The following is a 26,235-nucleotide window of genomic DNA, read 5'->3' on the forward strand; positions in this document are numbered from 1 at the left end:
ACCAGCTGGCCAGAGATGAAGAGCCAGAGGCACCCATCCAGAGCCCGGGGTTCCAGTCGTGCCCTCCAGTGACCCCCTGTGTGGCTCTGAACAAGTGCCTGCCCCTCTCTGAGCCTCAGGACATCATCTCTAAAATGACGTCACTACCCCCATGCTACAGAGTCTAAATTTCAATAGACACTGCCCAAATTCCCTTCTCAAAAGTGGAACTCTGGGTGTCAGTCTTTCACAGTTTGCCTGTCTAGTCACAAGGAATATTTCTTTCCTGTTTTAAACTTCATTTTGAGAATTATTGGTGAGGTGGAACAGCTCTTCCTGTGGTTACAGGGCCATTTGTCTTTCTTCTTTGAATTACCTGTAATGTCTTTGCCCATTTTCCCGCCTCGGGTTCTTCCTGGTTTTCTTATTGATTCCTTAGGAGCTCTTAGTATATTAAGGATGGCGGTCCTTGGCCAGCTTTGTGTGTAACTGGCTTAGTGATCAGACTGAACATGTGCAGCAGAGGGTTACAAACATGACAGGTGGTTTTTTCCTTCTATTTCTCTGTTATAGCTCTGAAACCCGATCCTTAGTAACTTTGGGCAGATCTCTGAGCTTTCTGGTATCCAAGAGACCAGCCCAATGCTCTTTACAATTAATAAATCATTGTGAAAACATAGGGCTAATTCAAGCTCTCTCCCTCCACGTTGCCGACGTGGCTCCTGACTCCACTGATCTGCCGTGTGGGGAGATGTGTCGTACTCTCTCCCTCCTTCCCCTGTGTGTTGGGAGCAGAAGAAGGGATGGGGACAGGGACAGCAGTCTCTTACTTCTCTGATGCTGCTGTGGCCTCATGACTCCCAGCGCTGGGAAAACGTGGGCCTGTCACCAGTGAGCCGCGGGAAGGGGGGTGGGGCTGAACGTCCCCCTCCTCCCTCCACGCCCTCCCTCCAGGTGTGGCAGGTGCCCTGATTATGGCGCAAGCGTGATTTACTGCGGAGGAGCGTGGGCTCCATCTGATCGTCCCAGCTCCCTCACTACCCCATGGGCCCCCAGCCTCTTGCCCCTTTGGGTTGGGAATCTGCAGCTTGGACCAAGCTTGAGTGCCTCCTTCAGTGTCCCCTTGACCAGGGCAGAGAAGTACCAAGTGGCAGTGCAGGCTCCCCCAGGCCTGACGGCCCCTGCTGCATCTCTCGTTCCTTCTCCCCTCGCCCCAGTGGACATGGGCTAGGTTATGTTCTCCCCAATACTTAATAACTCCTAGTTACTAAGACTGCCTAGCTTTAAATCCCAACTTGCCACTTACCAGCTGTGTGGTCCTGGACAACTTACTTCCCTTCTCTGTGCAAGAGACCTGCCTAAGGTCACACAGCCAGACCTCCCCACTGTGGGACAGTGCTGGAACTGGAAGGAGCCAGAACCTGAGTCCACTCCCCAGCCCACAAGTGCTCATTGAGCAGCTACTGTGCACCAGGCACTTACTCTGCCAGGTAATGGGGCCATAGCCATGAGCAAGCCAGAATCAGCCCTGCCTCAGGAGATTCCATTCTAGTTGTGTGTATGGGAGGGCGGTGGTGAGAACTCCTGAGGACCTACTGTGTGCCGGGCACTGTTTTGAGCATAATGCATTTGATCCTCAAAATAGCCCTCTGAGGTAGGTACAGAAGAGGAAACTGAGGCACAGAGTATTTCAGCAGCTCGTTGAAGGCCACACACACAGCAAACCTGTCCCTATAACCAGAAAAGAAAAGGAACCGTCCTCTGGATGTGTTCTCAAAAGAGTGGCAGCCACAGAGACCTGACGATTTCCTGGCCGTTTTCCATATGGGACGATTGAAGACGATTTCTTACGCCATTTCACATTCTTGACAACTTTATGAAACTTCCACACACAAGACAGCCTTGTGACAATTCCACAGGCCCATTGATTTCGTGACGGCTTCACACTCGGGGCAGCTTGGTGACAGTTCTGTGTTCACGGATGACAGGGTGCCGAGCTCTGGGGAGCAGGATCCCGGAGAAGCCGGCGGGAGGGTTAGACTGCCTCCCCTCGTCCCGGTCTCGGCCGGCTGCTCCTCCGGCGGGGCAGCCTGCCAAATGATGAGGAATCCAGTAACAATCCTTTCTTTAAAAAACTGTGATTTTTCTGAAGGTCACTGGTGGCTGCGCTGGGCTGCTCAGCATCCCCAGGGCTCCCACCGGGAACACAAATGTGTCTGCTCTTAATGAGGAGCTATTGGAGGGCGGGACGCATCTGGTGGGTCTGGGTGGGTGGTTAGGGGATGGAGAAGGCAGAGATTTGGGCTGGCTGGGGAGGGATGCTGGGCACAAGCAGCCTGCTCGGGACTGTGTCCCCCTGCCCGCCTAGCAGGAGGCCAGGCAGGGGCAGCACAGGGCAAGGCCTTCCCCACGCTTCACCCTCCAGGCACTAGGATCCTTTTGATGTGGGTCTCATCTGTCAGCCGCCAGACTGTCACCCCCCCGCCCCCCACTGTCCCAGAGGCACACACATGCTCAGGCACACATGAACCCAGCCCCTCCCCTTCCTGCCATGCTGAGCTTGGCAGGGACTGTCCCCAACTTGGGCCACTTGGGAAAATACCCCTCCTATGAGTGGTAAGAGGAATCACGTTGCCCCTTCCTAATGTCACCCCACCTCTCATCCGTCACCAGGCATCATGAGTTTGGGGACCCTATCACTCTCTGCCACTTACATTCATTAGCCTTCGAGCCTTAGTTCCCTCACCTGTAAAATGAGCAGTGATGACAGCACCACCTCGTAGCTTTTTTTTTTAAAGATTGGCACCTGAGCTAACAACTGTTGCCAATCTTTTTTTTTTTCTGCTTTTTCTCCCAAAGCCCCCTGGTACATAGTTGTGTATTTTTAGTTGTGGGTCCTTCTAGTTGTGGCATATGGAATGCTGCCTCAGCATGGTCTGACGAGCGGTGCCATGTCCACACCCAGGACTCGAACCGGCGAAACTCTAGGCCACCTAAGCAGAGTGCACGAACTCAACCACTGGACCATGGGGCCAGCCCCTCTCTGTGCTTCTTAATTGAGGTCTGGGGCCAGTGCCACCAGCGTCCCCCAGGGAGCTTCGGAGACAGGCAGAAACTCAGGCTGAGGCATCAGACTTTTAGGATCAAAATCTATGTTCGAACCCAAGATCCCAGGGCACTTTGTGCGCACATTACAGTTTAGGAGCCCTGGCAGGGCGCGTTTTGGGCATCACACGAGTTCCTGCACGCGACACTGGGCTCCCCGCTGTCAGCGTGAAGCCAGCAATGTATATGAGAGGTGGCAGCCCCTCTGCCGTTTGTGAGCAACCTGGTGATTCTGCTGTGGATTGAAAGCCCAGGGTCACCACTGGCTGGGAAACAACAGGTGTGGGTGTGAACCCTGGCTCCCGCACCCGCCTCCAGGCCCCACCTCCCCAAGCCCATGCCGGGTGGAAGAGCATCACTCATGCGGAGTCTGGAGGGACCTGAAGGACAGGGACACGGGCATTTCATCAGGGACTGAACGCGCGTGCTGATCCACTGCATGTCTGCTGGGGGAGAGGGGAGATGGGCCGAGAGAGAGATGGGTGGGTCAGTCCTGGGTCAACCTGTACTGCCACTGTTTGGTCAATTTCCTGTCTCAGTCAGGGCCAAATGGACATTGAAGGAGGCAGGGCCTTGGCGCAGCGCTGGGAACATAGCAAGGCCGGGTATTCTGGGTGGAGGGTTAGGGGAGGCTAGGATGTGCTGGCAGCTGGGAGGCAGTGTGGCCTCAGGATGAAGCCTCCAGGTTCTGCAGTCCCACGGCCTGGGTCTGCCTGTCCCCTGCACCTCTGACTCGGCGGCCTGGGGCAAGCAGCACCCCTGCCTCGACCTCAGCGCCCCCCTCTCTGAAGCGGGTGTGATGACGCACCTAAATGAATTTGGCGGCATCTCTACATGGAATGGTAAGCAGCTATAAAAAGAATGAGGCAGCGACGTGCGACACTCACCAGGATCATTTCAGGGAGCAAAGCCAGGTGCTGAGCAGTGTGTGCAGGGTGCTGGGGTGTGTTCCCACCCTCCTGGAGCTCACCTCTCCATGGTGGGAAAGAGACACCAAAACCTCAAACAAGCAAATATATCACATAGCAGGTGGGGACAAATGAAGAGGAACAAAGCGGGGTGAGAGGGGCAGGGGAGTGGGTGCTACTTCAGGTCGGGTGGTTAGAGGGTCTCACAAGGGAGGGGACATTCCAGCAGAGGTCTGAGGGGGTGAGCCTTGTGGAGGAATGGGGGGGGGTGCATTCCCAGCAGAGGGCAGAGCAAGTGCAAAGGCCCTGAGGTGGCAGTGGTCTCGGCATGTCTGAGGCACAGCTAGGCCAGGACATTGTGGCTGGAGCAGGGCGATTGGAGGGAGTGGGCAGAACGTGTGAGTGAAGGAGCAGGGCCGGGGGACGTGGAGCCTCTAGGTCTTTGCAGGGTGCTGGTGGCCGTAGATGGGAGGGGGCGGGCTAGAGGGGGCAGGTGACAGCATCACAGTGAAGTGGTTGGATCCTGGACTTATTTCAGAGGTGGAACTGATCGGTTTCTAAGCGATTGCAGGTGGGAATGAGGGAAAGGAAGAGGCAGGGTGACTGCAAGGGTTTTGCCGTGAGAGGAACAGCTGTGGACTGAGGCGACAGGAGAGGCAGGCTTGGAGGGCACGGGCTGAACAGTGTCCATGTGGGATGCAGACTGTTACTGCATTTGGAGGGTCTCATCCATGAACCCCTCGGGGGTGCTGCGTGGGTGCCTTCACGGAGATTTGCTTTGTGCTCCTTGCACAAGCTCCCTCCCCACCGCTCACTCACCCACGGCCTTGCCCTCCCATCTCTTACAGAGCTTTCCTCCTCCCACACAAACTAGTCCAGCTCTGCCCCGGCATCTGATGACTCCCGTCTCTGAGCCCAGCGCCCGCCTGCCTGGGCCTTCACTCGGCTCTGAGCCCCGCTGGGCGGACATCATCAGCTTTCATTGCAACGTCTGAGCCTGGTCCTCCCGCTAGGCTGCAGGTTCCCTGGGAACAGTTCTGAGAACGTTTATCAATCCATCAGCCATTCACTCATTTAAGAAATAGTTAGTGGGCACCCACAATGTGCAAGGCGACAGAAATTTGAAGGAGAACAAGTCAAACTGGGTCCAAGCCCTCAAGGGAGCACCTCGGGGGGACTCCCATGCACCTCCCGTGAATCAGGTAATAAAATGTGCCCGTTCATCTGCTGTGAGCTGTGCGAAGCACTTTCAATGGATGAGCTCACGTCATCCTCACAAGTGCCTGGGAGGTGGTTACAAACATTGTCCCCATTTTGCAGAAGAGGAGACTGAGATTCAGAGTAGTGAAGCCACTTGCCTAAGATCCCCCAGCCAGGGAGTGCTAGTTCATGAGGCCCGAAAGCCAAGATCACCTCAATGTTCCGCTGCGCGTGAAGCCCTCTAGGTCCCCCCGGGGTACTGAGAAGGGTCCAGTGGGATGGAGACCTCTAGCCCCGCACCCCTGGGGAGTCTCCAAGCCAGGAGTCATCTCCAGGGCGCCCCCGCCTTGCTGGGGATGGTGCCATCTGCCCCCCAGGCAGGAATGTGCCCTGGGCTCCTCTGAGCCAGCCTCCAGTGGCAGTGGCTGCCTCCCGTATGTGGTGGCCTCAGCGGGCAGGCGGGAGCCCAAGAGTCGTTTATTTCCCTTGTTCATCGGTGACATGCGTTCCCCACGGCCAGCCAGGGATCCGAGGGGGCACTGCCAAGTGCTCTCTGCACGCGGCCCTCCTACATGGTTCTGGATCCTTCCCAAGGACAGAGCAGGGCCCGGGGCAGGGCCTGGCCCACCTCAGGTGGCACTGCCTTGGAGCAGGGGACAGTGGTCTCTTTCTCTCCTTCCCCATCCTTCTCACCTCCGGGGAGTCCTTCAGGACAGCTGTGTTAAATCCTTAGTCCACCGTGACACACGATGTTCTCATGCAAGACACACTTCCCTGGGCACACCCCAATTATGAAGAAACTCTACCCCAAAAATGTTGACATCAAAATAAAAAGTTCTGCACTAATTGCCAAAGCAAGGCCAAAATCACAAGTGCCCAGGGAGGCATGGCAGATGGTGACAGTCACATTACTGAGACCCTGCTCAGGGCCTCGAGCTTCCGTGAGGTTAGCCTCTATGATTCCTGTTTGATAGATGGAAAAACTGAAGCACAGAGAGGTTAAGGTACTGGTTCAAGGTCACATGGGCAAGGGTAAGGGGCGGAGCGGGGTTTGAACCCCAGCAGTCTGGCTCTTAACCCGACTCCACTCTTAAAGTGTGGTCCCAGGACCAGCAGCATCCCCAACCCCTGGGAACCCGTTAGCAATGCAGATTCTCAGGCCCCGCCCAGACCTACTGAATCAGCCACTCTGGGGTGGGCCCCAGCCATCTGTGCTTTAACAAGCGCTCCTGGTGACGCTGCCACATGTCCACGTTTGAGAACCCCCGCTTTACGTTGTCTTCTAATGTGAGTGAGTGAAGGGGGGTTAGAGAAGCAGCAGCTCAAGGATGGTACAGGACAGCCGACCTTTGTCCTCAGTGTCAGGGATAATATTAAGGAGTGGTGGGGACTGCAGCAAACTGGAGAGCCTGTGCCCCATCTCTGTATCCAACCAATTATTGCCTTGCAAGATTGCAGACCCGGTGTTGGCAGAGAGCATGGCTTTTTCCAGAGAAACCTAATTTCCAGCTTTTTATGTGAAATCTGACTTTTTAAATGTTGGCAATCTATCCAAATTAGTTTTCTTTAAGTGTGGGGCTGACGTTCTTGAATCGGGTGTTGAGGATGTTTCAGTGGCAGACTTGCTGTGGGCTGCCGAGGAGGGGACCTGTCTGGGAGGACGTGTAACGTTCAGGGTCCTAGATGTCGTCACCCTGTGCCTCTGGCCCCCTCGAGGAAAGCTCTGCAGAGCGAAGGTGGTAGGAGGCGTGATATTGCAGAGAGGACCCTACATCCAATCCACATCCCCAGATGGAGAAAAGCGAGAGCCCACGGGCATACGCTGAGCCATGGACTCCTGCCACAACGAGGGGCTCAGGGCTGTTCTCAGGATGGGGGTCACCCTGAGCACAGGTCATTTCCTGACCCCAGCAGAAAGAATAAACCTGCCCTTCACCAGAGACCCAAGCTGTCCCCTCGTCTCTGCCCTGAGCTTGTCACCTTCCAGAGGGAGAAAGACCATCTCCTGGGCCCTGCTGGCCACTAGCACCTCTGGCCTCTGTGTGTTCCCCTGTGAAAGGGGAGGGGGGTCCAAATGTGGATTGACAATGCCACCGTGTCTCGTGACGGTGAGGGAACAGGAAAGGAAGGAATGTGTATGGAGAAGCACCTACTATGTGCCAGGCACTTGCTGGTTTGTCTGCACAGACCTCATAACAAGGCCCACAGAGGTAGGAATTGCTCCCCCAATTTTTCAGATGGGGAAACTGAGGCCCATAGAGATGAGGGTGCTTGTCCAAGCTCACTCAGTGAGTGGTGGGGGCAGGATTTGAACCTGGGTACCTGTCCATAACACATGTCCTTAGATTTTTGACAGCAGAAAACATGTCATCTGCTTCGTATAATAACAACAGCTCCAGTTTTTCGGGAATCTGCTGTGTTTTGGGCTCTAAGCTAAGAGATCACCATGTACCATCTCCTTTAAACACAACAACCCTGCAGGATAAGCTTTATTACCCCCTTTTCCAGCCAGAATGACTGGGGCTCAGAGAATTCAAGTGCTTTTCCCATGATCACACAGCCAGCCCCCTAAAAGCTCATAACCATCAAGCCCCTGGTGCTGGATCGGACACAGGGTAGGGGCTCAGTAACTATCTGTTCAATGGATGGATGAATGGATGGATGGATGGATGGATCACTTAACCCTGGGCTAATGCAAGCGTTCAGAGTTGTTTTAAGCCTGCATCCCTTTGTAAACTGCCAAGCCTGGTGTGATAAATTCCACTGTCATTCTCCATAAAATGGACATCTAGCTCTCAGCTCATCCCCTGGGCGCTTGGGGAAAAATGAAGTGATGTCATTCCAAGGCCCCCTCCCCCCAGCTGCTGGAGCAACGCAAAGCCATACATTTTGGGCTGACTGGTATTTTGACTAGCGAGAGTGGTCTCGATTATGGGAGACAGTTGCTAAGGGGAATCACATGAGGTGCCATCCCCTCTGATGCCCCCAGGAAACTCGAGGAGGGTGCAATTAGAGCTCAAACGCTTTCATTTAGAATCTGAGCTGGGAGGGGGCAGCGAGGAAGGCCAGGACCCAGTTGAGGTGTAAAAGGACCCAGGGGTTTTCAAAGTGTGCTCCCTAGAATCCCAGAGCCCCTTTGGGTGCCACGTTGGCCGGGCTGGGTGGGTGGTGCTTCAGGGCCCTCGTCCTTGCTGAAGCAGAGCCCCACCATGATCTGTGTCCCATCTAGTGAGCTACGTCATTTAGATTGTAAGTTGACCGGAGGAGAGCCAGCTGAAGTGAAAAAGTGACTTTCTTTGGAGCTGTGAGGTGAGCCAAGCCTTGGGGGGACTGGATTAGAAGATGGTCAGAACTTCTGTCCTTTGGGGCCCACGGGGTTTCTGGTTGCTGTTCTGTCTGCGTCTGACCGTTTCTTCTTCTCTCTCTGCTCCTGTATTAGTCAGGAGTCTTCAGTTGCAAGTGACGGAAAACCTAACACAAAGTGGTGTGAGAAAAGAAGAGAATTTATGGACACCCCCAGGGGTGGATCCAGGTGCTCAGACAATCTCTGGGCTCTGCTGCCAGTGTGGCCTCCATTCTAGGGACACTCTTCCCTCATGTGGTGCCCAGCAGCTCTGGTCTACATCTTTCCAAATCCAAATAAAGCACAAAAGAAAACACACACACACACACACCCATTGACCACCCCACCAAAAATCCTAAGACTTGCTCTTGTTGAGACACGTGCCTGTGTCTGAACCAGCCCCCGCAGTCAAGGGGCCCTGGTGCTGACTGGCCAGGCCCAGGCTGAGTGCCTCTGGGTGGAGGTGGCCCCACATGAACCTCAAAGTCAGAGAGCGCAGAGGGGCCTCTGTTGGCAAAGAGGGGGACCACGGATGCCAGTTCCCACTCGCTTCTCACACATGTGCACCAGAACAGACCACCCTGCCCGCCTGCAAATGTCCTTAGGTCAAGAGGCCAGCCCAGACCATTCTCTGTTGGCCTGGAGTCAAAATTGTCAAGACAGACAGTCTAATTGGCTCAGCCTGGATGAGCTGTCGGCCCCTGGTGCAGTCTGCCCCCCGTTGGCCGGGGGACAGGGTCATGGAGGACAAGCATGCTGTCTGAGTCTGGTTCTCAGGGAAAGGAAATTGTAAGCAGGGGAGACACTTCCAATATGCCTATTACACTGATGCTGGACTTGTTAAAATGCACATTCCTGGGCCCAAACCAGACACTTTACAAGCTTGCCTGGGGATTCTGATGCACAGCCAAGTTTAAGAATCATTAAGTTTGGATCTTTGCAAAGCAGGATTGTACAAACTCTAGTTGTCATCATTTATTATTCATAAAATTAGCATTCAGGACCTCGTGGTACACTCGTGACCTTGGGGAGGGGTTGGAAATCGCGTTGCTCTTTCTAACGAGTTATAGAGATGTTGTGATGAAAAGCCAGAGTGAGACCATCAGGATTCAAAGTAAGAAGTGCAATTACAACATAGAGGCACTAGAGGGCGCGCTAGCAACTGTCAGCACCAAGGATGCGGGAGGCAGAGTCGCCTCTCTGCGGAGACCTGGGGTTGAAAGACGCTAGTTGACATTCCACTCTTGTGCGCGCGCTTCTGTGCACACACACACACACACACACACACACACACACACACACCCACACCACCTGCCGAGGTCAGAGGAAGGTCCTCGTCGGGTTCCTTTGTCTTCAGCACGGGGAAATATCACTCTACAAATAGTGCTGTAGCTCTAATTGGGGCTTCTCTGCTGTTTGGCTGCCTGATTTGGGCCAGGCTCCACCCCTTCTGGCCTCGGGGTCCCCAGTGAAACTGCAGGGGTCAGGCTCTTCCGAGAGACAGTGGTCAGTAAGAGTTTTGCTTTGTGTCCGTTTGTGTTGCTGTCAGTCACTTCTGCGGGCTTTGGCCCTGCCACCAGGCTGTGAGGTGCGGTAACGCAGGGACCGTGTGTGGCTCACGCCGGTGGCCCCTGTTGTGCCTGACACGGAGAAGATCCTGAACAAATGCTCCAAGAGGGCAGTGTGGGGCCAGCTGACGTGGGTGCCTGCCCCCACTGATTCTGCAGGACCCTGGGCATGTCATCTCACCTCTTTGGGCCTCTGTTTCTCAGCTGCAAAACGGGCAACGACACCCACGTTGGGGTGTGAGTCTCAGTCTGCACCACTTTGTTTTTCTGTAACTGAGCATCATTTCTAATTTGAACTCCTACTCTGCCAGGTGGCAGAGGTCACTTCGAGCCACGGGAGGCTCCCCTTGCCCTTTTTTGGGGGTCGCATCTCAGGTCCAGTGGGCTTAATAGTGCCGAGGCGCTGACGCGGGTACGCGGGTCTCCACTGACCTCACCTGCGCGGCCGAAGACCCGACCGCCTCGGTCATTATCGTGTAGTCCTCGGTATCTGTCAGAACGGCCTGGTGGCCTAAACACGGGGCACACTTTCCTCCCGCTCCTATAAAACCGTCTAGGAAGACAGTCCTGGGTTAGCACGGCCGCGCCACGGTGTCTGTGCCAGTTCCCTCCGCCATCTGACCTGCCACGGCTCCAGCTGTCCAGCCCGCACTCCCGCAGGCGGGAGGAAGAGGCGCTTCTTGGGGGTAGCACAGGACACACCCACTTAAAGCCCATTGGCCAGAACTTATACACATGACCACATTCAGTTGCAAAGGAGCCTGGGAAATGTAGTCTTTACTTTCGGACCAGCATTCCGCTAAAAATTAGGGTTCCATTACTAATTGGAGGAGGAGGAGGTGGAGAATGGACACGGGGATGACTAGCATAGTGCTCAGGGGCGCAGGTCTCCACTGCTCTCAGAATTTCTGTCAACTTCTCCTACCCAAGACCTCGGCTTGAGGCTGGGCGTTGCAGGGAGAAGGCATGGAAAAAATGAGGTCCCCTCCCTCTCGCTCTCCCCCCAGGACACAATAGAGGCTCAACTATTTCTTTAAAAGTATTTTTACTGCGAAATATTTTAAGCCTACAGGCAAGAATAAAAAGATAATACAATGAACATTTGTGTACCTGCCAGCCACCTTTATCAAATCTTACCGTTTCCGTTATTTGCTTCAGACTTTAAGAAATTAAATATCACAGATACAAGTGAAGTCCTCAGACTTCTTCCTGAATCCCTTTCTCCACTTCTCACCTCAGAGGTGCCACCATCCTGAATTCAGTGTTTATCAGTCCCTTTTATGTCTTTTACTCTTCATGCAAATTTATGTATCATAAATATTACAGAATATTGTTTTACAGACTTGCTATAAATGGCTTCTTACCATATGATTCATTGTGCAGTTTGCCTTTTGCTGTCAGCGTTGTCTTTGAAATGTATCCACAATGGCGACTGTAACGTTCCCTCAGCCATTTGGCTCGGCTGGGTCCTATAAGCGGACTATGGCTGTGGTGTGTGACTAGACTACTGTGTGTTTATACTTTTGATAGACAGTTAGGTTTTGTCAATTGTTTGCTATTAAATAATGCTGCAATAAACATCTTCATACCTGTCTCTTTATGCACATACACAAGAGTTTCTCTAAGCCAGTGGTTCTGAGAGTGTGGTCCTGGAGCGGCAGCATCAGCATCACCTGGAAACCTGTCAGAAATGCAAATTATTAGGCCCCACCCCAGACCCAGTGAATCAGACTCGCGGGTGGAGCCCAGCGACCTGCATTGTAATGAGTCTCCTAGGAGATGCTGATTCGTGCTAGAGTTTGAGCACTGCCGCTCTAGGGTTTATACCAGAAGCCAAATCGCTACATTTAGAAAAGGCACATCCTCAAATTTGCTGGATGCTGCTAGATTTTTCTCCAAAGTTTACACTCCTATTGGAAGTGAAACTTTTCTCTCATCCTTGCCAGCCCTTGATATCATTAGAATTTAAATTTTTCGCCAGTCGTTTGGGAAGCCAGGGCTCTGTTCACTTCTCAGTTGATGCTCTCTCTCTGGCCCTGGGAATCCCTCTTATGATTTCACGCTTTCTCTCCGTGCTCAGGTCCCTGCCAGGGCTACTGCTTTGGAAACACACAAATCTTTACTCTGCTCTCCTGTGCCAGTTTCTCTTCCCAGGGGCAATGAGGCCTTGCCACCCTTGATTGCTGCCTGGGGGCAGGATCCCAGGGTAAAAATTAGTTACTGTGTACCTCCATATGAGCCGCTGGACCACTCGGGTTCTCGGGTGTAAGCAACAGCAGTGGGAGTTATCAGCAGGATGTAGGGGCTCACAGAATCCAGGTGGCACGAGATCCGGCTTGGGGAAACGGCAGTACCCATCCCAGAGCGGGAGGGAGGGAGGAAGGGGAGACAGAAAGGACCCAGGCTGGATGAAGCAGAGTCAGCTCTGCCTCCACCATGAACCTTGTCCCCACGTGTCCCCTCGCTCTTTGTGTCCCACTCCCAGGACTCGGGGTGACTGGAGTGTCTGTCTGATTGGCCAGGTTTCCATCAACGCTCACCAACTGTCAAAACGAAGAAGGGTGGTTCCTCCTTGGTTTCTGTTCCAGGGAGCGGGCACCGGGATTTGCCCTTCAACAGGGCCTCCTGCAATGGGGAGTTCCTCTGAAAAGGAAGCTGGGGCACCAATAAGAATGGGGGAGGGGCTGGCAGCCAGAGAGCCAAGAACATCCCCTACTGGGTGGCCATGAGGTCAAGGGAGCCCCAGTGTGTAACCGATTTATTAACCAGTCTGACCTTGATGGGGTCTAAACATGAAACAGTTTCCCATTTCCCCAAGCGCTGCCTCTACGAGGCCGCTCGGTCCTTTTCTGTCCCTTAAGGACACTTGGTCACTTTCTGACTCTCCCCAGCTCCTACCCCCGGCGGTCTACCCTGCTGCAGGGGCACATGCCAGCAGCCAGGCTTTTAGGCGAGGCAGCAGCAACAGCACTTAAGCCTGCTTCTTCCAGGGGCCTTGCCACCGGGAGCCCCCCAGGCCTGCCGTGAAGGATGTGCAGGTTCTCGGACCGCTGCCTCCCCTCTCAGCTCTGCCCTTCCCGCCCCTGGGCTCTGTTCTTTGCTCAGAGGGAACAGGCAGATCTGTGGGGCAGCCACACAAGCCCGTGTCCAAGCGGGGTGTGAGATGCTGGTCACCCCTTCTTGCAGGCACCCCCTGTCTCTGTTAGGGGTTCCCCTGAATCACACCTCACTTGGTTTGAGGGTTTAAGAACAGAGGGAGGCCACAGCAACCCTCCTCCCTCATGGCTTCCCCAGGCTGACAACTCCCGGCTCCCACGGGTCCCTCTTTCCAAGTGGTCAGCTTAATCAGAGACTTCCTGTGAGCTATGTAGAAGCTCTCTTTAGAGTCTAGGGTATTTTCCACCTCTTTCTTCCCAGCTTTCGGTCCTGGTTGCCAATTCTGGGGCAACAAAAAGTGCCTTCCCTCAACATGCTGTACATGATGGTGTTGGGAGCCCTTGATGATGGCGACAGCAGGGAACGGAGTATTGTTCAGAAACACAGCAGGAGGGTGAGGGTCTCCCTCAACCCCCACATGCGTATGCACTATACACACACTCAAAAATACACTTTTTTTAGTAAAGATTAGTGACGGAGAACTCCAAATAACAGTGGTTTCAATGAGATAGACATTGATTTCTCTCTCATGTAACAGTCCACACAGGGAGTCCAGGGCTGTTACAGCAGTTCCGCCTTCCTCAGGAACCCAGGCTTTTTAAATCTTATTTCTCCACCATCCTCAACACGTAGTTGCTACCTCATAATCCAAAATAGCTGCTGGTGCTCCAGGCATCATGTTCACATTCCACCCAACAGGAAGGGTGAGCGGATGACAAAGGGCATGCCCCTGCCCTGCAAGGCAGCTTTCCAGAAGTTGCACACACTGCTCTATCTTATACCCTATTGACCAGATTTTGGTCACATGACCATATCTAGTTGCAAGGGAAACTGGGAAATGTAGTCTTTTGTATGGTTGGCTACATGCTCAGTTAATATCCCAGTGAGATGCTCTGAGCTGCTGACATACTGTTTGACCATCTCTCTCTCCCTCTCCTCCCCCCACCCCCGTCTGGCTGGCAGTGGGAGCTGGTCAGGGGGGCAACTGCACAGGCTGTGTCATCTGCTCAGAGGAGAACGGCTGCTCCACCTGCCAGCAGAGGCTGTTTCTGTTCATCCGCCGGGAGGGCATCCGTCAGTACGGCAAGTGTGTGCACGACTGTCCCCCCGGCTACTTCGGCATCCGCGGCCAGGAGGTCAACAGGTGCAAAAGTACGTGCCTCCCCCTTGTCCTGTGCTCGCGTTGCTCTCCTGGGCCCCTCTGGCCCACATCCCACCTCTCACCCCAGCACAGCCACGGGGGAAGCAGGCGTGTGCCTGAGCCCAGACTCTGAGACACTTGCTTGGTTTCAGGCTGGCTCTGAAAGCCTAGGCAGGTCAATGCCCTCTCTGGTCTCAGCACTAATGGGGCAGGGGACCTTCACCTCTACCTTAGTTTGCTGTGTGGCCTTGGGCATGGTACTCACCCTCTCTGGGCTTAGCTCAAATGGGAAAAGGAGTCCTAACTCTAATTTTCCCTGTGACCTGGGACAAATCATGATCATCTCCTGAGCCTTAATGGAAATGGAGCACAGAGTCCTCACTCCCAGCCCAGACCTGCTATATGACTTCAGGCAAGTCACTCGCCCTCTCTGAGCCTCAGCTCAAATGGGAAAGGGAATCCTGACCTTTAAATTCAAATACGTTAAATTCACATATGTCCATGTTACCTTAGATGTGTCACCTGCCCCACTGAGCCTCAGTTCCATTGAGAAACGGAGTTGCCCTTGAATGCAGCCCAGGTTGACCTCGGACAAGCCTGGGCTTTCAAGGAGACACTGAGTCCTGACCCCAGTGTTGCAGAGATTGGGGCTGCTCAGAGGCCCTACCCGGGCAGCCCCCCTAACCGGGCGTGGCCCTGGCTCTGTTACAGAATGCGGGGCCACGTGTGAGAGCTGCTTCAGCCAGGACTTCTGCATCCAGTGCAAAAGGCGGTTCTACCTGTACAAGGGGAAGTGTCTGCCCACCTGCCCGCCGGGCACCACGGCCCAGCAGAGCACCCGGGAGTGCCAGGGTGAGTGGGGGCCTCCTCGCTCTGGAGCAGGGGGCTGGCGGGGGGTGTCAGGAGACCTGGAAGCAACAATGGTAGAATGTCACGTGGTCATGTCAGGTACACAGAGGAATCCTTCAATACCCTGGAACCATCAGAAGCACTGTTATGATGATTACTATTACTCCCGACATTGGCATCATTATTATTACCAAGGGAGGCAGCAGACAACGGAAGAATAGCATTGACTTTAGAATAAGACAGAACTGCGTTCAGTTCGTAGCTCTAAAACGTACCCATTAGTGACCCTGAGCAAGTCCCTTAAGCTCTCTGTCTCTCAGTTTCTCCAAATGTTAAAAAAGATTACAACAGAACATAGAACCCACCTCATTATGCGTGGGGGCAGGGGTTGTTATGGAGACTAAACGAGTCAATACAATTGAAAGTACTTGACACAGTCGCTAGCACACAGCAGGTGCTCACTACATGTCAGCTGTTGTTGTTATTACTGCTCTGTCTTCCTGCTGCTCCTTTTCAGACTCCTGGGTGAGCTCCTCTTTGGTGCTCTGTCCTATCATGAGGCTGGTCCCAGTGTTCTCACCTGAATTGTCTATCTCTGCCCACACATTCTCTCTAGGCTCATGTTTGTGGTCATCCCAAGAGCTGATGGCTCCTGACTCGCTGTCCCCAGCCTCATCGCTCCTTCAGCAGCGGGCCCGCATCCCCCCCCCCCCCCCCGCCCTCTGGATGCCTCCTCCCCTCCCTCCCCATCCCCGGCCTGGTGCTTCCTCTGGGCTGCTTCTGTCAATGACCAGCTCCACAATCCATGGGTGGCCATGCTGGAGACATGGGCATCACTGTTGACTCCTCTTCTCCCTCTCCTGACATCCAATCCAATATCCTCATTCATTCACTCAAGAGAGATTTACTGGAGCGTCTGCTGTGCACCAGGCACTTTCCTAGGAGCTGGGGACACGCTGGTGAACGGAACAGACAAACCTCTGCCCTCACGGACAGGACATTTTAGTGGGAAGACAGAAGAGACACACAAGAATAAATACGGGTGTCACGTGGCAGACAGAAATTTGGCAGGGGAAATGAAGCAGAATAAAGCTCCCAACCCCACCCCACATCCCTTTCTCCCCACCCTCTGCCCATCGCTGGGACTATGGATGGCCTCCCGCCTGTCTACCTGCCTCAGGCCTCACTTCCTCCAGCACACGCTGGCTCTCATCCCAGCAGCAAGAGTGACTATTGCAAAGTGACAGTCTGATCAGGTGTCTCCCCTGCTCGAGGTCCTGCAGTGACTCCCATTGTCCTCCCTGAAGCCCTCCCAGGCTGTGGACAATCCGGTCCCCAGCTGCCGGTCACTCCACCCCTATCATTTTTGCCTCCCCCATTTGAGTCCATGCTCTAACTTCCTGAGTTCTACGCTAGTGTCAAGGGCCGAGTCACCCTGGGGACTTTGCTGGGGTTATTTCGTTCCTCCTGGAGCACTGCTCCCTCCTGCCCCTCCCTGAGCCTGGCTAACCTCCCTGCACCTACTTCAAGACTCAGGTCAAGAGGCTCCTCCTCCAGGAAGCCTTCCAGGTCCCTCAGGCTGGGACCTGAGCCCCCATGACTGCATGAGCACTCTGCCCTTCCAGCCTGACTTCTCTGGATGATGGACTGTAGGAGGCAGACCCAGGTCTGTGTTGTCCCTGCTGCATCTCAGCACCCACCTCGGTACCTCGCCCGCAGCAGGTGCTCAGTCTTTACTTGTCAAATGAATGCATCCAGCAGAAGGACCACCATTCTAAGGGCTGGAGACCTGCCTACTGGGCCCCACGGGATCTCACACGTGCTGTGTTCCATTGTAGAGCCCCTCCCATGTTCCCCCAGCAGGCCCCCTACGTGCTCTAAGCCTCAGTGTCCCAATCTGCAAAAAGGGATATTAATAGCTGCCCCATTCTCTGGCTTCCTCTCAGGAACTCTTAAAAGAATCAAATGTGAAAGAAAATATATACTTATATATATTTTAAAATTATTACGTACTAAGGAGTTTTATGTCCAGGACTTCGGCTTTCCTCACAAAAGCACCGTGTAGCTTCCTCCTTCTGGCTGATCAAAAGCACATGATCAGGTTCAAAACCCTCGTGCGGCCTTCCAGCCTCACCTCCTGGCCCTCCGTCTGGAACCTCCACCCCGCCCGCGCTCCAGCTGCCCGTCCCCGAATCGCGGTTCACCGGGCCCCAGGCTCTGCGCGCTGGCCTGGGATGTGCGTCCTTCCATCTCAGTCTGATGCACTCCTCTCTCCCTTTAGCTCCTGTGTCGCCTCCTCGGGGAAGCCCTCCCCTTTGAGGCCAGTTGGCCACTCTGGCTTCTGGGCCCCGGCAGCCTGTGCGCGCTTTAGCACAGTGGTCCCCCTTTATTCGTGGGGGCTATGTTCCCAGACCCCCAGTGGATGCCTGAAACCGCGGATAGTACGGAACCCTAGATAGACTATGTTTCCTCCTGTGCATACGTACCTATGAATTTCTAAATGAGGCACAGTGGGAGACTAACCACAGTAACTAATAATAAAATAGAGCAATTATAACAACATACAGTAGTAAAACTTACCATAGAGCTTAGCAACCTGGGCATATGATTTTTTTTCTTCCTTTTTAAGTCAAGAATGTTTACCTTTTCACTTAAAGGAAGCTTTTTACAGCTTCCCTTTGGCATATTCAAATTGCCACCATCACTACTCTTGCACCCTGGGGCCATTATTCAGTAAAATAAAGGTGACTTGAACACAAACACTGTGACACTGCCACAGTCGATCTGATAACGGAGTCAGCTGCTAAGTGACCCACAGGCGGCTGGCACACACAGCGAGGACACGCTGGATAAAGGGATGATTCACGTCCCAGGTGGGATGGAGCGGGACGGTGCGAGATTTCATCGTGCTGCTCAGAACAGCATGCACTTTAAAAGTTATGAACTGTTTATTTTTGGAACTTTCTATTTAATATTTTGGACCGCAGTTGACCACAGGGAACTGAAACTGTGGAAAGCGAAACCATGGATAAGGGCGGACTACTAGAGAGCTCGCATCCAGGCCCTCCTAAATGGCTGTTGAACTAACTGTCTCCCCTCTGCCCCTTGTAGTAGCTTGTGAGTCCCTTGCATGTGGAGATGGTGTCCTCAGGGAACTGAACCTCAGACCCTGCCCTTGGTTCGGAAGGACACTCAGTGCCAGCTGACCCCGTCTGTCTGTCTGTCTCTTTCCCTCTCCACCCCACAGAGGAGTGTGAGCTGGGCCCCTGGGGCAGCTGGAGCCCCTGCACGTACCACGGGAAGACCTGCGGCTCGGCCTGGGGCCTGGAGACCCGGGTTCGAGAGGCCAGCCGGGCCGGGCAGGAAGAGGCGGCAGCCTGCCAGGTGCTGTCCGAGTCAAGGAAATGCTCCATCCAGCGGCCCTGCCCAGGAGGTGAGCACCAGCTAGGCACGCGGGGCTGCAGCAGGCAGGGCCCCTGGGTGACTCTGAGCGGCCTCAGGATGCTGCCTCCACTAATAGTACCTGTCAGGCTGCCTGCCAGTCCACCATTCGCCATCCCTTCCTGTGGGGTAAGCTTTGCCCTCCCCGCTGTCCTTTCAAAGGAGGGTCTTCTTTGCTGGGGTCAGTACCAGATACATTCGGAGGACTGAGCTTGTCCTTGACATCAGGAGTTCTCCACCCTTTCAGACTGACCAGCTCCCTTTTCATAACAAGGATCTTGGAACGCCCTCTTTGCTGCTCTGAAATGGAGTTCACAGATAACGTAGCCCTCTTGCGCAGGCCCTTGTTTCTTAAATCTGTATAGCACCCTCACTGTAATAGAAAAGAGGCTTCTGGCAGTGCTCAGGCCCTCACCAGAGAACTTCGTGAAGTGGGGTCGCAGTGGAGTGATAGACGCGGTCAAGGCCTTGCATGCGTAGCCGCGTTGACATCAGAAATGCAGTTTCCCAAGTGGCGACCAACTCTGAACAAAGTCCAAGGAAACTGCCTGATCTCTTGCTTGACAGCACCCTGGCAGCCCCAGAATGCTCAGCGAATGGGACAGTGTTCAGAAGCGCTTGGCATTCACACACAAGACGGAGTTCAGCTCTGAGCAAGCAGGTTTCTCAGCCACGTGAGGGTGGGGCCGGCCGCTAGAGAACTGGATGGGATGGGGACTCCTCTGTGGGGACAGTCCCACGCAGCCTCTGATCCCTGTCCACTGAATGCCACTGGTCCCCCCTCATGGTAGCAACCAAGATCACCACACAGAGTGAAGTAGCTCATGCTGACTGTGCACCGGCTGTGTGCTGGGCACTGTGCTAATTCTCTACATTCATTAAGTCATTTAATCTGCACAGCGACACCATGAGGTAGGGATTATTACAGTCGTGTGCTGCATAATGACATTTCAATCAATGATAGGCCACTTATACAATGGTGGTCCCATAAGATTAGTGCCGTAGAGCCTAGGTGTGTAGCGGGCTCCACGTCTAGGTTTGTGTAAGTGCACTCTGTGATGTTCGCACGACAAGATTGCCCGACGACACGTTTCTCAGAACGCATGCCCGTCGTTAAGCAACACATGACTGCATTCTCGTTTTACAGATGAGGAAATTGAGGCCAGACAGGTTGAGTCACTTGCCCAAGGGTTGCACAGCTAGGGAAGTATGGACCAGGAATTCAAACGTAGGTCTGTGTGCAAAGAGGAATCTAAAGTCCTGCTTAAGAGCGAGGGGCCACCCAGGGCCCACGGCTGGGAGGCGGCGGAGCCAGGCCTTGAACCTGGGGACATCCCTGGTTTCAGAAGGCCTTGTGTCTGGGTTGAGAGTGCAGATAGCAAATATGGGGAGCCAGGCCTTGAACCTGGGGACATACCTGATTTCAGAAGGCCTTGTGTCTGGGTTGAGAGTGCAGATAGCAAATACGGGGGGCCTCTGGGAATCATAGTAGGCAGCTGGGGACAGAGGGTGAGGTTGAAATGGGGCCAGAGAAACCAAGACCCCAGACCCAGGGAAGCAGCCAGACAGTCCGCTGCAGCCCTCGTGCTGTGGCCACACCTCTCACGGCATCTGCGAGCTGGTGGTGGTTGGCTCTGGAGAGATGGAGAGAGGAAAGCTCTTCCCCCAGATGATAATAATAATAATAATAATAATAATAACAGCAGCAGCAGCAGCAGCAAACATTCGGAGCGCTCACCATGTGCTGGGCACGGAGCTAAATGCTTTGTGACTACGACTCCTTTAACCTTCCCAACAGCCCTCCTGTGGGCTCCCTGCCTCACCCAAGTTCCAGCTCAGACGTCTCCTCCTCAGAGAGGCCTCCCCCAGCCTCCCCTACCAAGAGGCCCTTTCCATCACATTGCATCATAGCGCTTACATCTTCCTGATGTGATGGCGCTCATTCTTGTATCTGCTTCTTTAGTGTCTGTCTGCCTTACTAGAATGTGATCTCCCAGGAGAGCTAGCTCTCTGTCTGCCTTGTTCATGGCTGCCTCTCTAGTGCCTACAACAGGGCCTGGCACATAGAAGGTGCTCAGTTAACACTTGTTGGATGGGTGCATGGGAGGATAGATGGGTGAGTAGGTAGGTGGGTGGATGGGAGGATGGATGGGTGAGTAGATGGGTAGATGGGTGGGTGAATGGGAGGATGGATGGGTAGGTGGGTGGATGGGAGGATGGATGGGTAGGTGGGTGGATGGGAGGATGGATAGGTGGGCTAGTGAGTGGGTGGGTAGGTAGGTGGGTGGATGGGAGGGTGGATAGGTGGGTAAGTGGGTGGGTGGGTGGATGGGTAAATGGGCAGATATCAGGCAGGCATAGGGAAGGGATGGGGACCCACAGCCACTCACCCCATGCTCCCCCCTTCAAAGTTGGCAGGGGCTGCTCAGGCAGCACCCACGCCCCGTCTCCCCAGTGCTGTTCTCACCTGAGGGCCAATACCATCAACCCTGGAGCTAGAGAGGGAGCCTGGCTTCAGTGCCCCCTGTGAGCTCAGGGATGGGACTAGGGGCCCCAGAGGTGGGCAGCATGACCTAAGGGGATGACCCTAAGTCTGCCCTGAAGAGGGGGAGCCCTGACTCCTGGGGAGACAGGCACACAGTTGACACTGAAGAGATAAAATCACCCTCCCCTCCCTGCTCCCAGCTCTAACTGCCTCGCCCTGTGACCTTGGGAAGTGACTCCCTGAGCCTGGGTCTCTTTTGTTCAAGTGGCACACAGCTGCCTTGGGATAACAATGTATGAAAACAGCTGGGGTGTGGAGACACTTTGTAAACCAGAAATTTAGGGCTAGCTCTGCTCCCAACCATGCCTGGTCTTCTCACCTGTAGATGATAGTGACAAAGGGCACCTGGGAAGAGCATCCCAGGGGGAGGGCACAGCTGTGCAAAGGTGTGGAGGTGGCTGGACCGGCTGTGTTGGAGGGACAATGAGGAGGCCCGTGACTGGGGTAAAGTGAGCGAGGAGGAGGGGCTGAGGGGAGTGGGGAGGAGGGGGTAGGAGGGGCTGCAGGCCACGGGGAGGACATGGTCTTTTCTTTCAAGTGAGCTGGGAGTCACTTGAAAGTGATGCTAAGAAGCTCCACCCAGGCTGTGCCGCTGAGCAAGCGAGGCCCCTTTCTGTGCTTCAGTCATCTCATCTGAGAAATGGGGCTGATCAGGTGTTTGTGTTAGAAGCTCATCTGGCTCCGCTTTGGGGGGGCGTGGTGGGGGGGGCGGGAGAGGTCACAGCGGGGTCAAGGTTCCGAGTTAGGTCTGGGGTTTGCATCCACTCCGCCCAGTGGGCACTGGGTGAACTGCAGGCCTGTGCTGCCTGTCCTCTGGGGCGGGGCCCGGCCGGCGGCCTCCCGCGCTGTCCTGAGTTTAACGTACCGTACGTACAGAAGGCACTTGGAAGTGGCTGGCCTGAGAGCACCGGCTAAACGCTGCTGCTGTCGCTGTCATTTTGGGGGGCAGAGCTGGGCCCGGGGTGAGTGGGGAAGCTGGTGCGGGACCGCGGGAAGGTGCTGGGTCTCCAGCGAATTGCCCCCTAACCCGCGAAGCGAGTGCACGTGGTAGGGTCATGGGCCCCCACCAGGCCACCCCGAGTCCTGACTGGGGGTCCTCGGCGAGTCAGCCCCTCCTCCCCCGCTAAGGACTGAGAGAGGGGTCCGGGGTCCGCTGGGATGGGTTACCCGCAGCCCAACTCCAGCAAGGAGCGGGTGGGTGGTTCCGGCAGCCTGGCGCGGGCAGGGCACCCTCATCGCCTCCGGGCCTGGCTGGCCTCCGACGCCGCGCCTGTCCGTGCTCCCTTTGCAGAGAGAAGCCCGGGGCAGAAGAAGGGCCGGCGGGAGCAGCGGCCGCGCAAGGACAGGAAGCCGGACCGCAAGCCCGACCCCGACCGCAAGCCGCCCGTCAGGGCCAGCCAGCCGCCCGCCTGAGCGCCTGCGCCGGCCACCACCCCTCGCGGCCCCGCACCCCCTCCTCCGCCCCCGGTCTTTAATCCCACCTCGCCACCTCCTCGCGCTTTCCTCTGTCAGTCTACCTTTCCTGTCTTTTCCCCTTTTCCTGAGTGTCGTCCACCTCTCTTTTCCTCCCTCCCCTCTGTGCTCTCTTTCTCAGTTTCCGTTTATCTGTCTGCCCTTCTTTCCCTTTCCTCCTGTTCTTCATTGTGTCCTCTCTCTCTCCCTCCCTCTCCCTCTGTCTCCCTCTCCCCCCTCTCTCAGTCTCTCTCTCTCTCTGTCTCTCACACACACACACCCCATCTGCCTGCCCCGCCCCACAGCCACTCCCTCCACTGTTCTTTAAAGAGAGTAAACGTCTTTTTCTAGGCCTTTCCCTAACCCCGACCTGACCCCACCTTTGCAGAGCAGGGGTTCCCAAGGGCAGGGCCCGGGCCACCGCAGAGGCAGCGCCGTGAGTCCTGAGCACCCTGCGTCTGCTCCAGAGGACACCCCAGCACCCCGGGCTCTGAGCACCTCCTGCTCTGGCTAATCTGGAGGCCACTTCCACAGTGTGGGCCACAGGTCCTCTAGGAAGCCCCTGGAAGAGCCCAGCCCAGATACCTTCCTCAGCTGGCCGGAGAGGAGGCCCCCAGGGCCACGGCTGGACAGCCTGCCCTGTGCCCACCCAGTCTGCCCTCCTGTAAGCTGCCTGCAGCCCCCAACCAGTGCTCCCTTAGCGCCCTCCCTCTCACTGTTCCCTGCCCCCGCTTCCAGGGCCTAATGGACTCCCACGTCCTTTGGGCACCCAAGCGCTGCCTCAGGTGGGGCTGTCATCCCTGGGGGAACCACAGGCTCATCCTAGACGAGGCCGTAGAAGCTGACAGGACCACTCCATTCCCTACCCTGGCACCTCCTGCCCATGGTGCCCATGGGGAAACTGAGGCCTGAGAAGGGATTTGCCGAACGCCACATGGGGAAGCCAATTCCTGTGCCTTCCACCTGTTGGTCGCCCTGCTCAGCACATCCACAGCTGAGGGGGAACTTTGGGGGCCTCTGGGGAGGTGCTGAAGGAAGTTGTTGGGTCAGGAGCAGGAAAGATTCCCCATGTACCCACACCACCCTGACACCTGAGCATTTGTATTTCACCGTGACACGGCACAGGCCAGCCGGAAGGGCGGTGGGAGGGTGCTCATGTTAGACGCAGCTTAGAAGTCAGTCTGTTTTCACTGCCTGTCATTCCACCAGCATAGCCCCTCTCCTCCTTGGCTCCCCCAAGTCCCCAGAAAGGGGTGCTCCTGATCTGTGCTGGTATTGCCGGCTGGCCTGAACCAGAGGGTTCAGCATCCAGGATCAGGAAGTCTGAGACCCGAGGGGCCCAGGGTGGCCTGGGGCAGGGGGCTGCGCAGGATGGAGGAGAGGCTAAAGGTAATGAAATGGCACTCCTCCACCACAGGAGAGTGCCTACCCTCAGACCCACCCCCTGCCTAGCCCATGGGGATCCCCTAGCACTGCTTCCCGACAGACCCATGGCGGGGCTGACCCCCAAGGCCAACCTCACTCTCACTTCCCCCCTCGCCTCCCTGAGGACAGCTAGAGCCCTTCCTCGCCTGGCCAGGCCACCAGCTTCTCTTTGCAAAACTTTGTGCCTCTGAAATGCTCTGTTGTTGTTTCAAGACCACAGCATTTTTTTTAAATAAAGGGAAAAGAAAAATGAAACTTGCAAATCCTTCGTGGGCATCAAGCGGGTGTTACAAAACCATGATGCTTATGAGTTTGGAGTTGCCGAATCTAAACCATGTGGAGTGGTTTCCGCTGGAATGCTCAGGGCCGAGAGGGCCAGGGTGTGTCGGGGACTGTGGGGACCTCAGCTTGGGAATGATGCCAAAAGAAGAGGAGGGGCCCTCCGCCCCTCAGGCCCCTCTCAAGCCGGGGGCTCGGCCACGGGGAGAAGAGAGCAACACTGGGCATCCCCATCCCCAGGGCCTCTCATTCCCATAAATCACAGAAGTGGCCCCAGGAACCCATCTGTGCTCTGGAGGACATGTCTGAGGGGCCAGGGACATCTAGGAGGTGTGACAATCCCACCGAGCCATCTAAACACGCTGGGCTGCTGGTGAGAGTGGTCTCAGCATTGGGAGGCACAGGTTTGAGTCCCAGCCTGTCATGAGCAATCTGTGGGGTCTAGGCCAAGTCATTTCATCTTTCTGGGAGGAAAGTTTCCCCATGCAATGGATGAAGAGGAGGCACGACTGGATTACATCCATTGCCCCAATCTGGCTGGCCGATCAGCTCCCTCTGAGGAGCTTTTTAAAAATTCAGGTTTCAGGGCCCCACCCCAGACTTACTAATTGTAAACAAGTTTAGGAGCCTACTGAGAGCAAATACTCATTCCAGGACAAGATTAGGGAGTGAGCGGCTCTCTGGTGACCGCCAGCCCCAGAGTGCAGGGCAGCTAAATTTGAGGGGGCTGCAATTCTGCCTGACCTCAGGGCTCAAGGATCTGATTCTACAGAGTTTAGTGTATATATACTCTATATAGAGTTTTCTGATAAGACTCAAAGTCTAGTGTGTGGAAGGTTCTAAATTCTGCAATTCTAAGAGACCAAGATAGGAATGGAAGGTTCCAGTCCTACAGTCCCCTGGCCATGTTCTTTCCCTCGGGGGGCTTGGTGCTCTGTCCCCAACTGAGGGCTGTGGACCAGGTTTTGCTAAACGTTTCCAAATTAGGAGACGAAGTTCCCCCATGGCGTAAGCCCCTCCTGTCACCTTTGCATCTCAGGCGTCTCCTGCCCCCAGCTCCTACTCCCTTCCAATCCTGGCCTTTCCCACATCCCGCCCCCCCTCGAGGACTGAGGCGTTTTCCTGGGAAGGAGACCCTCCGTCTACCTGCCGGCGAAGCTCAGACTCAGGCTCCGAAGCCGGCGGAGCCCAGCGAGAGAAGGCGGCGGGGCAGAGCCCGGAGGGCGGTTCCAGCGGTGGCACCTCCGGATGCTCTTTCAGCGGGAGGGAACCGCGGCCCCGCGCGGGCTGAGGAGTTCCCGCCCGACCCCAGCTGGGCCACACCAGGGCCCTCCCCGCAGGCCCACCGCCCCCGCCCTGCGCCCACACGGTCCCCATCCCTGTGCCTGCGCCCACTCGGTCCCTATCCCTGCCGGACGCCACCCCGCGGCCCCGCCCGTCGTTCCCACTCCTGTCACTAGAGGGCGCCGCCCACCCAGGCACAGCGCAGAAGCCCGCATAGAACCCGGGCGCTTTTCTGGGGTCGGGGGACGTCCTCTCCCGGGGGGACCAGAGGCGGGGGAACGGCGAGGGACAGGCTGCTCCCGCCTCGGGCTGAACGACCACAGTTGCGATGGTGGCTTCGCGGAGTGGCATTCACAGCAGCGCAGAGACTGTCAGACCTCGGAGGTCCAGGACTCAGGCCCTTTCTTGCTCAGAGGGGAAACTGACTCTGAGGACACCAGTCCATCGTCCCACAGCCGGTCACCATGACTCCGCGGGGGGGGGAGGGGGGGGCGTTCCTGGTGACTCGTGGAGCATTATACTTCTCCATTTTCACTTGTAGGAAAATTTCAAACCATCCT

The 26,235-nt window shown here is 55.4% G+C and overlaps 1 protein-coding gene across 1 annotated transcript in view; it reads left to right on the forward strand.

The window, feature by feature from the left end:
• Window positions 1-24,367, forward strand: part of RSPO4 (R-spondin 4) — a 37,868-nt gene extending 13,501 nt beyond the window's left edge. Inside the window, exons 2-5 of the mRNA XM_070589021.1 lie at window positions 14,223-14,411; window positions 15,112-15,252; window positions 18,497-18,682; window positions 22,527-24,367. Of these exons, the coding sequence (XP_070445122.1) occupies window positions 14,223-14,411; window positions 15,112-15,252; window positions 18,497-18,682; window positions 22,527-22,648 (638 nt within the window). The 3' untranslated portion in view covers window positions 22,649-24,367. The remainder of the gene's footprint in view (window positions 1-14,222; window positions 14,412-15,111; window positions 15,253-18,496; window positions 18,683-22,526) is intronic.
• The last annotated feature ends 1,868 nt before the right edge of the window (window positions 24,368-26,235 follow it).

Source organism: Equus przewalskii, chromosome 21, assembly GCF_037783145.1.
Source record: "Equus przewalskii isolate Varuska chromosome 21, EquPr2, whole genome shotgun sequence".
NCBI classification, from domain to species: Eukaryota; Metazoa; Chordata; class Mammalia; order Perissodactyla; family Equidae; genus Equus; species Equus przewalskii.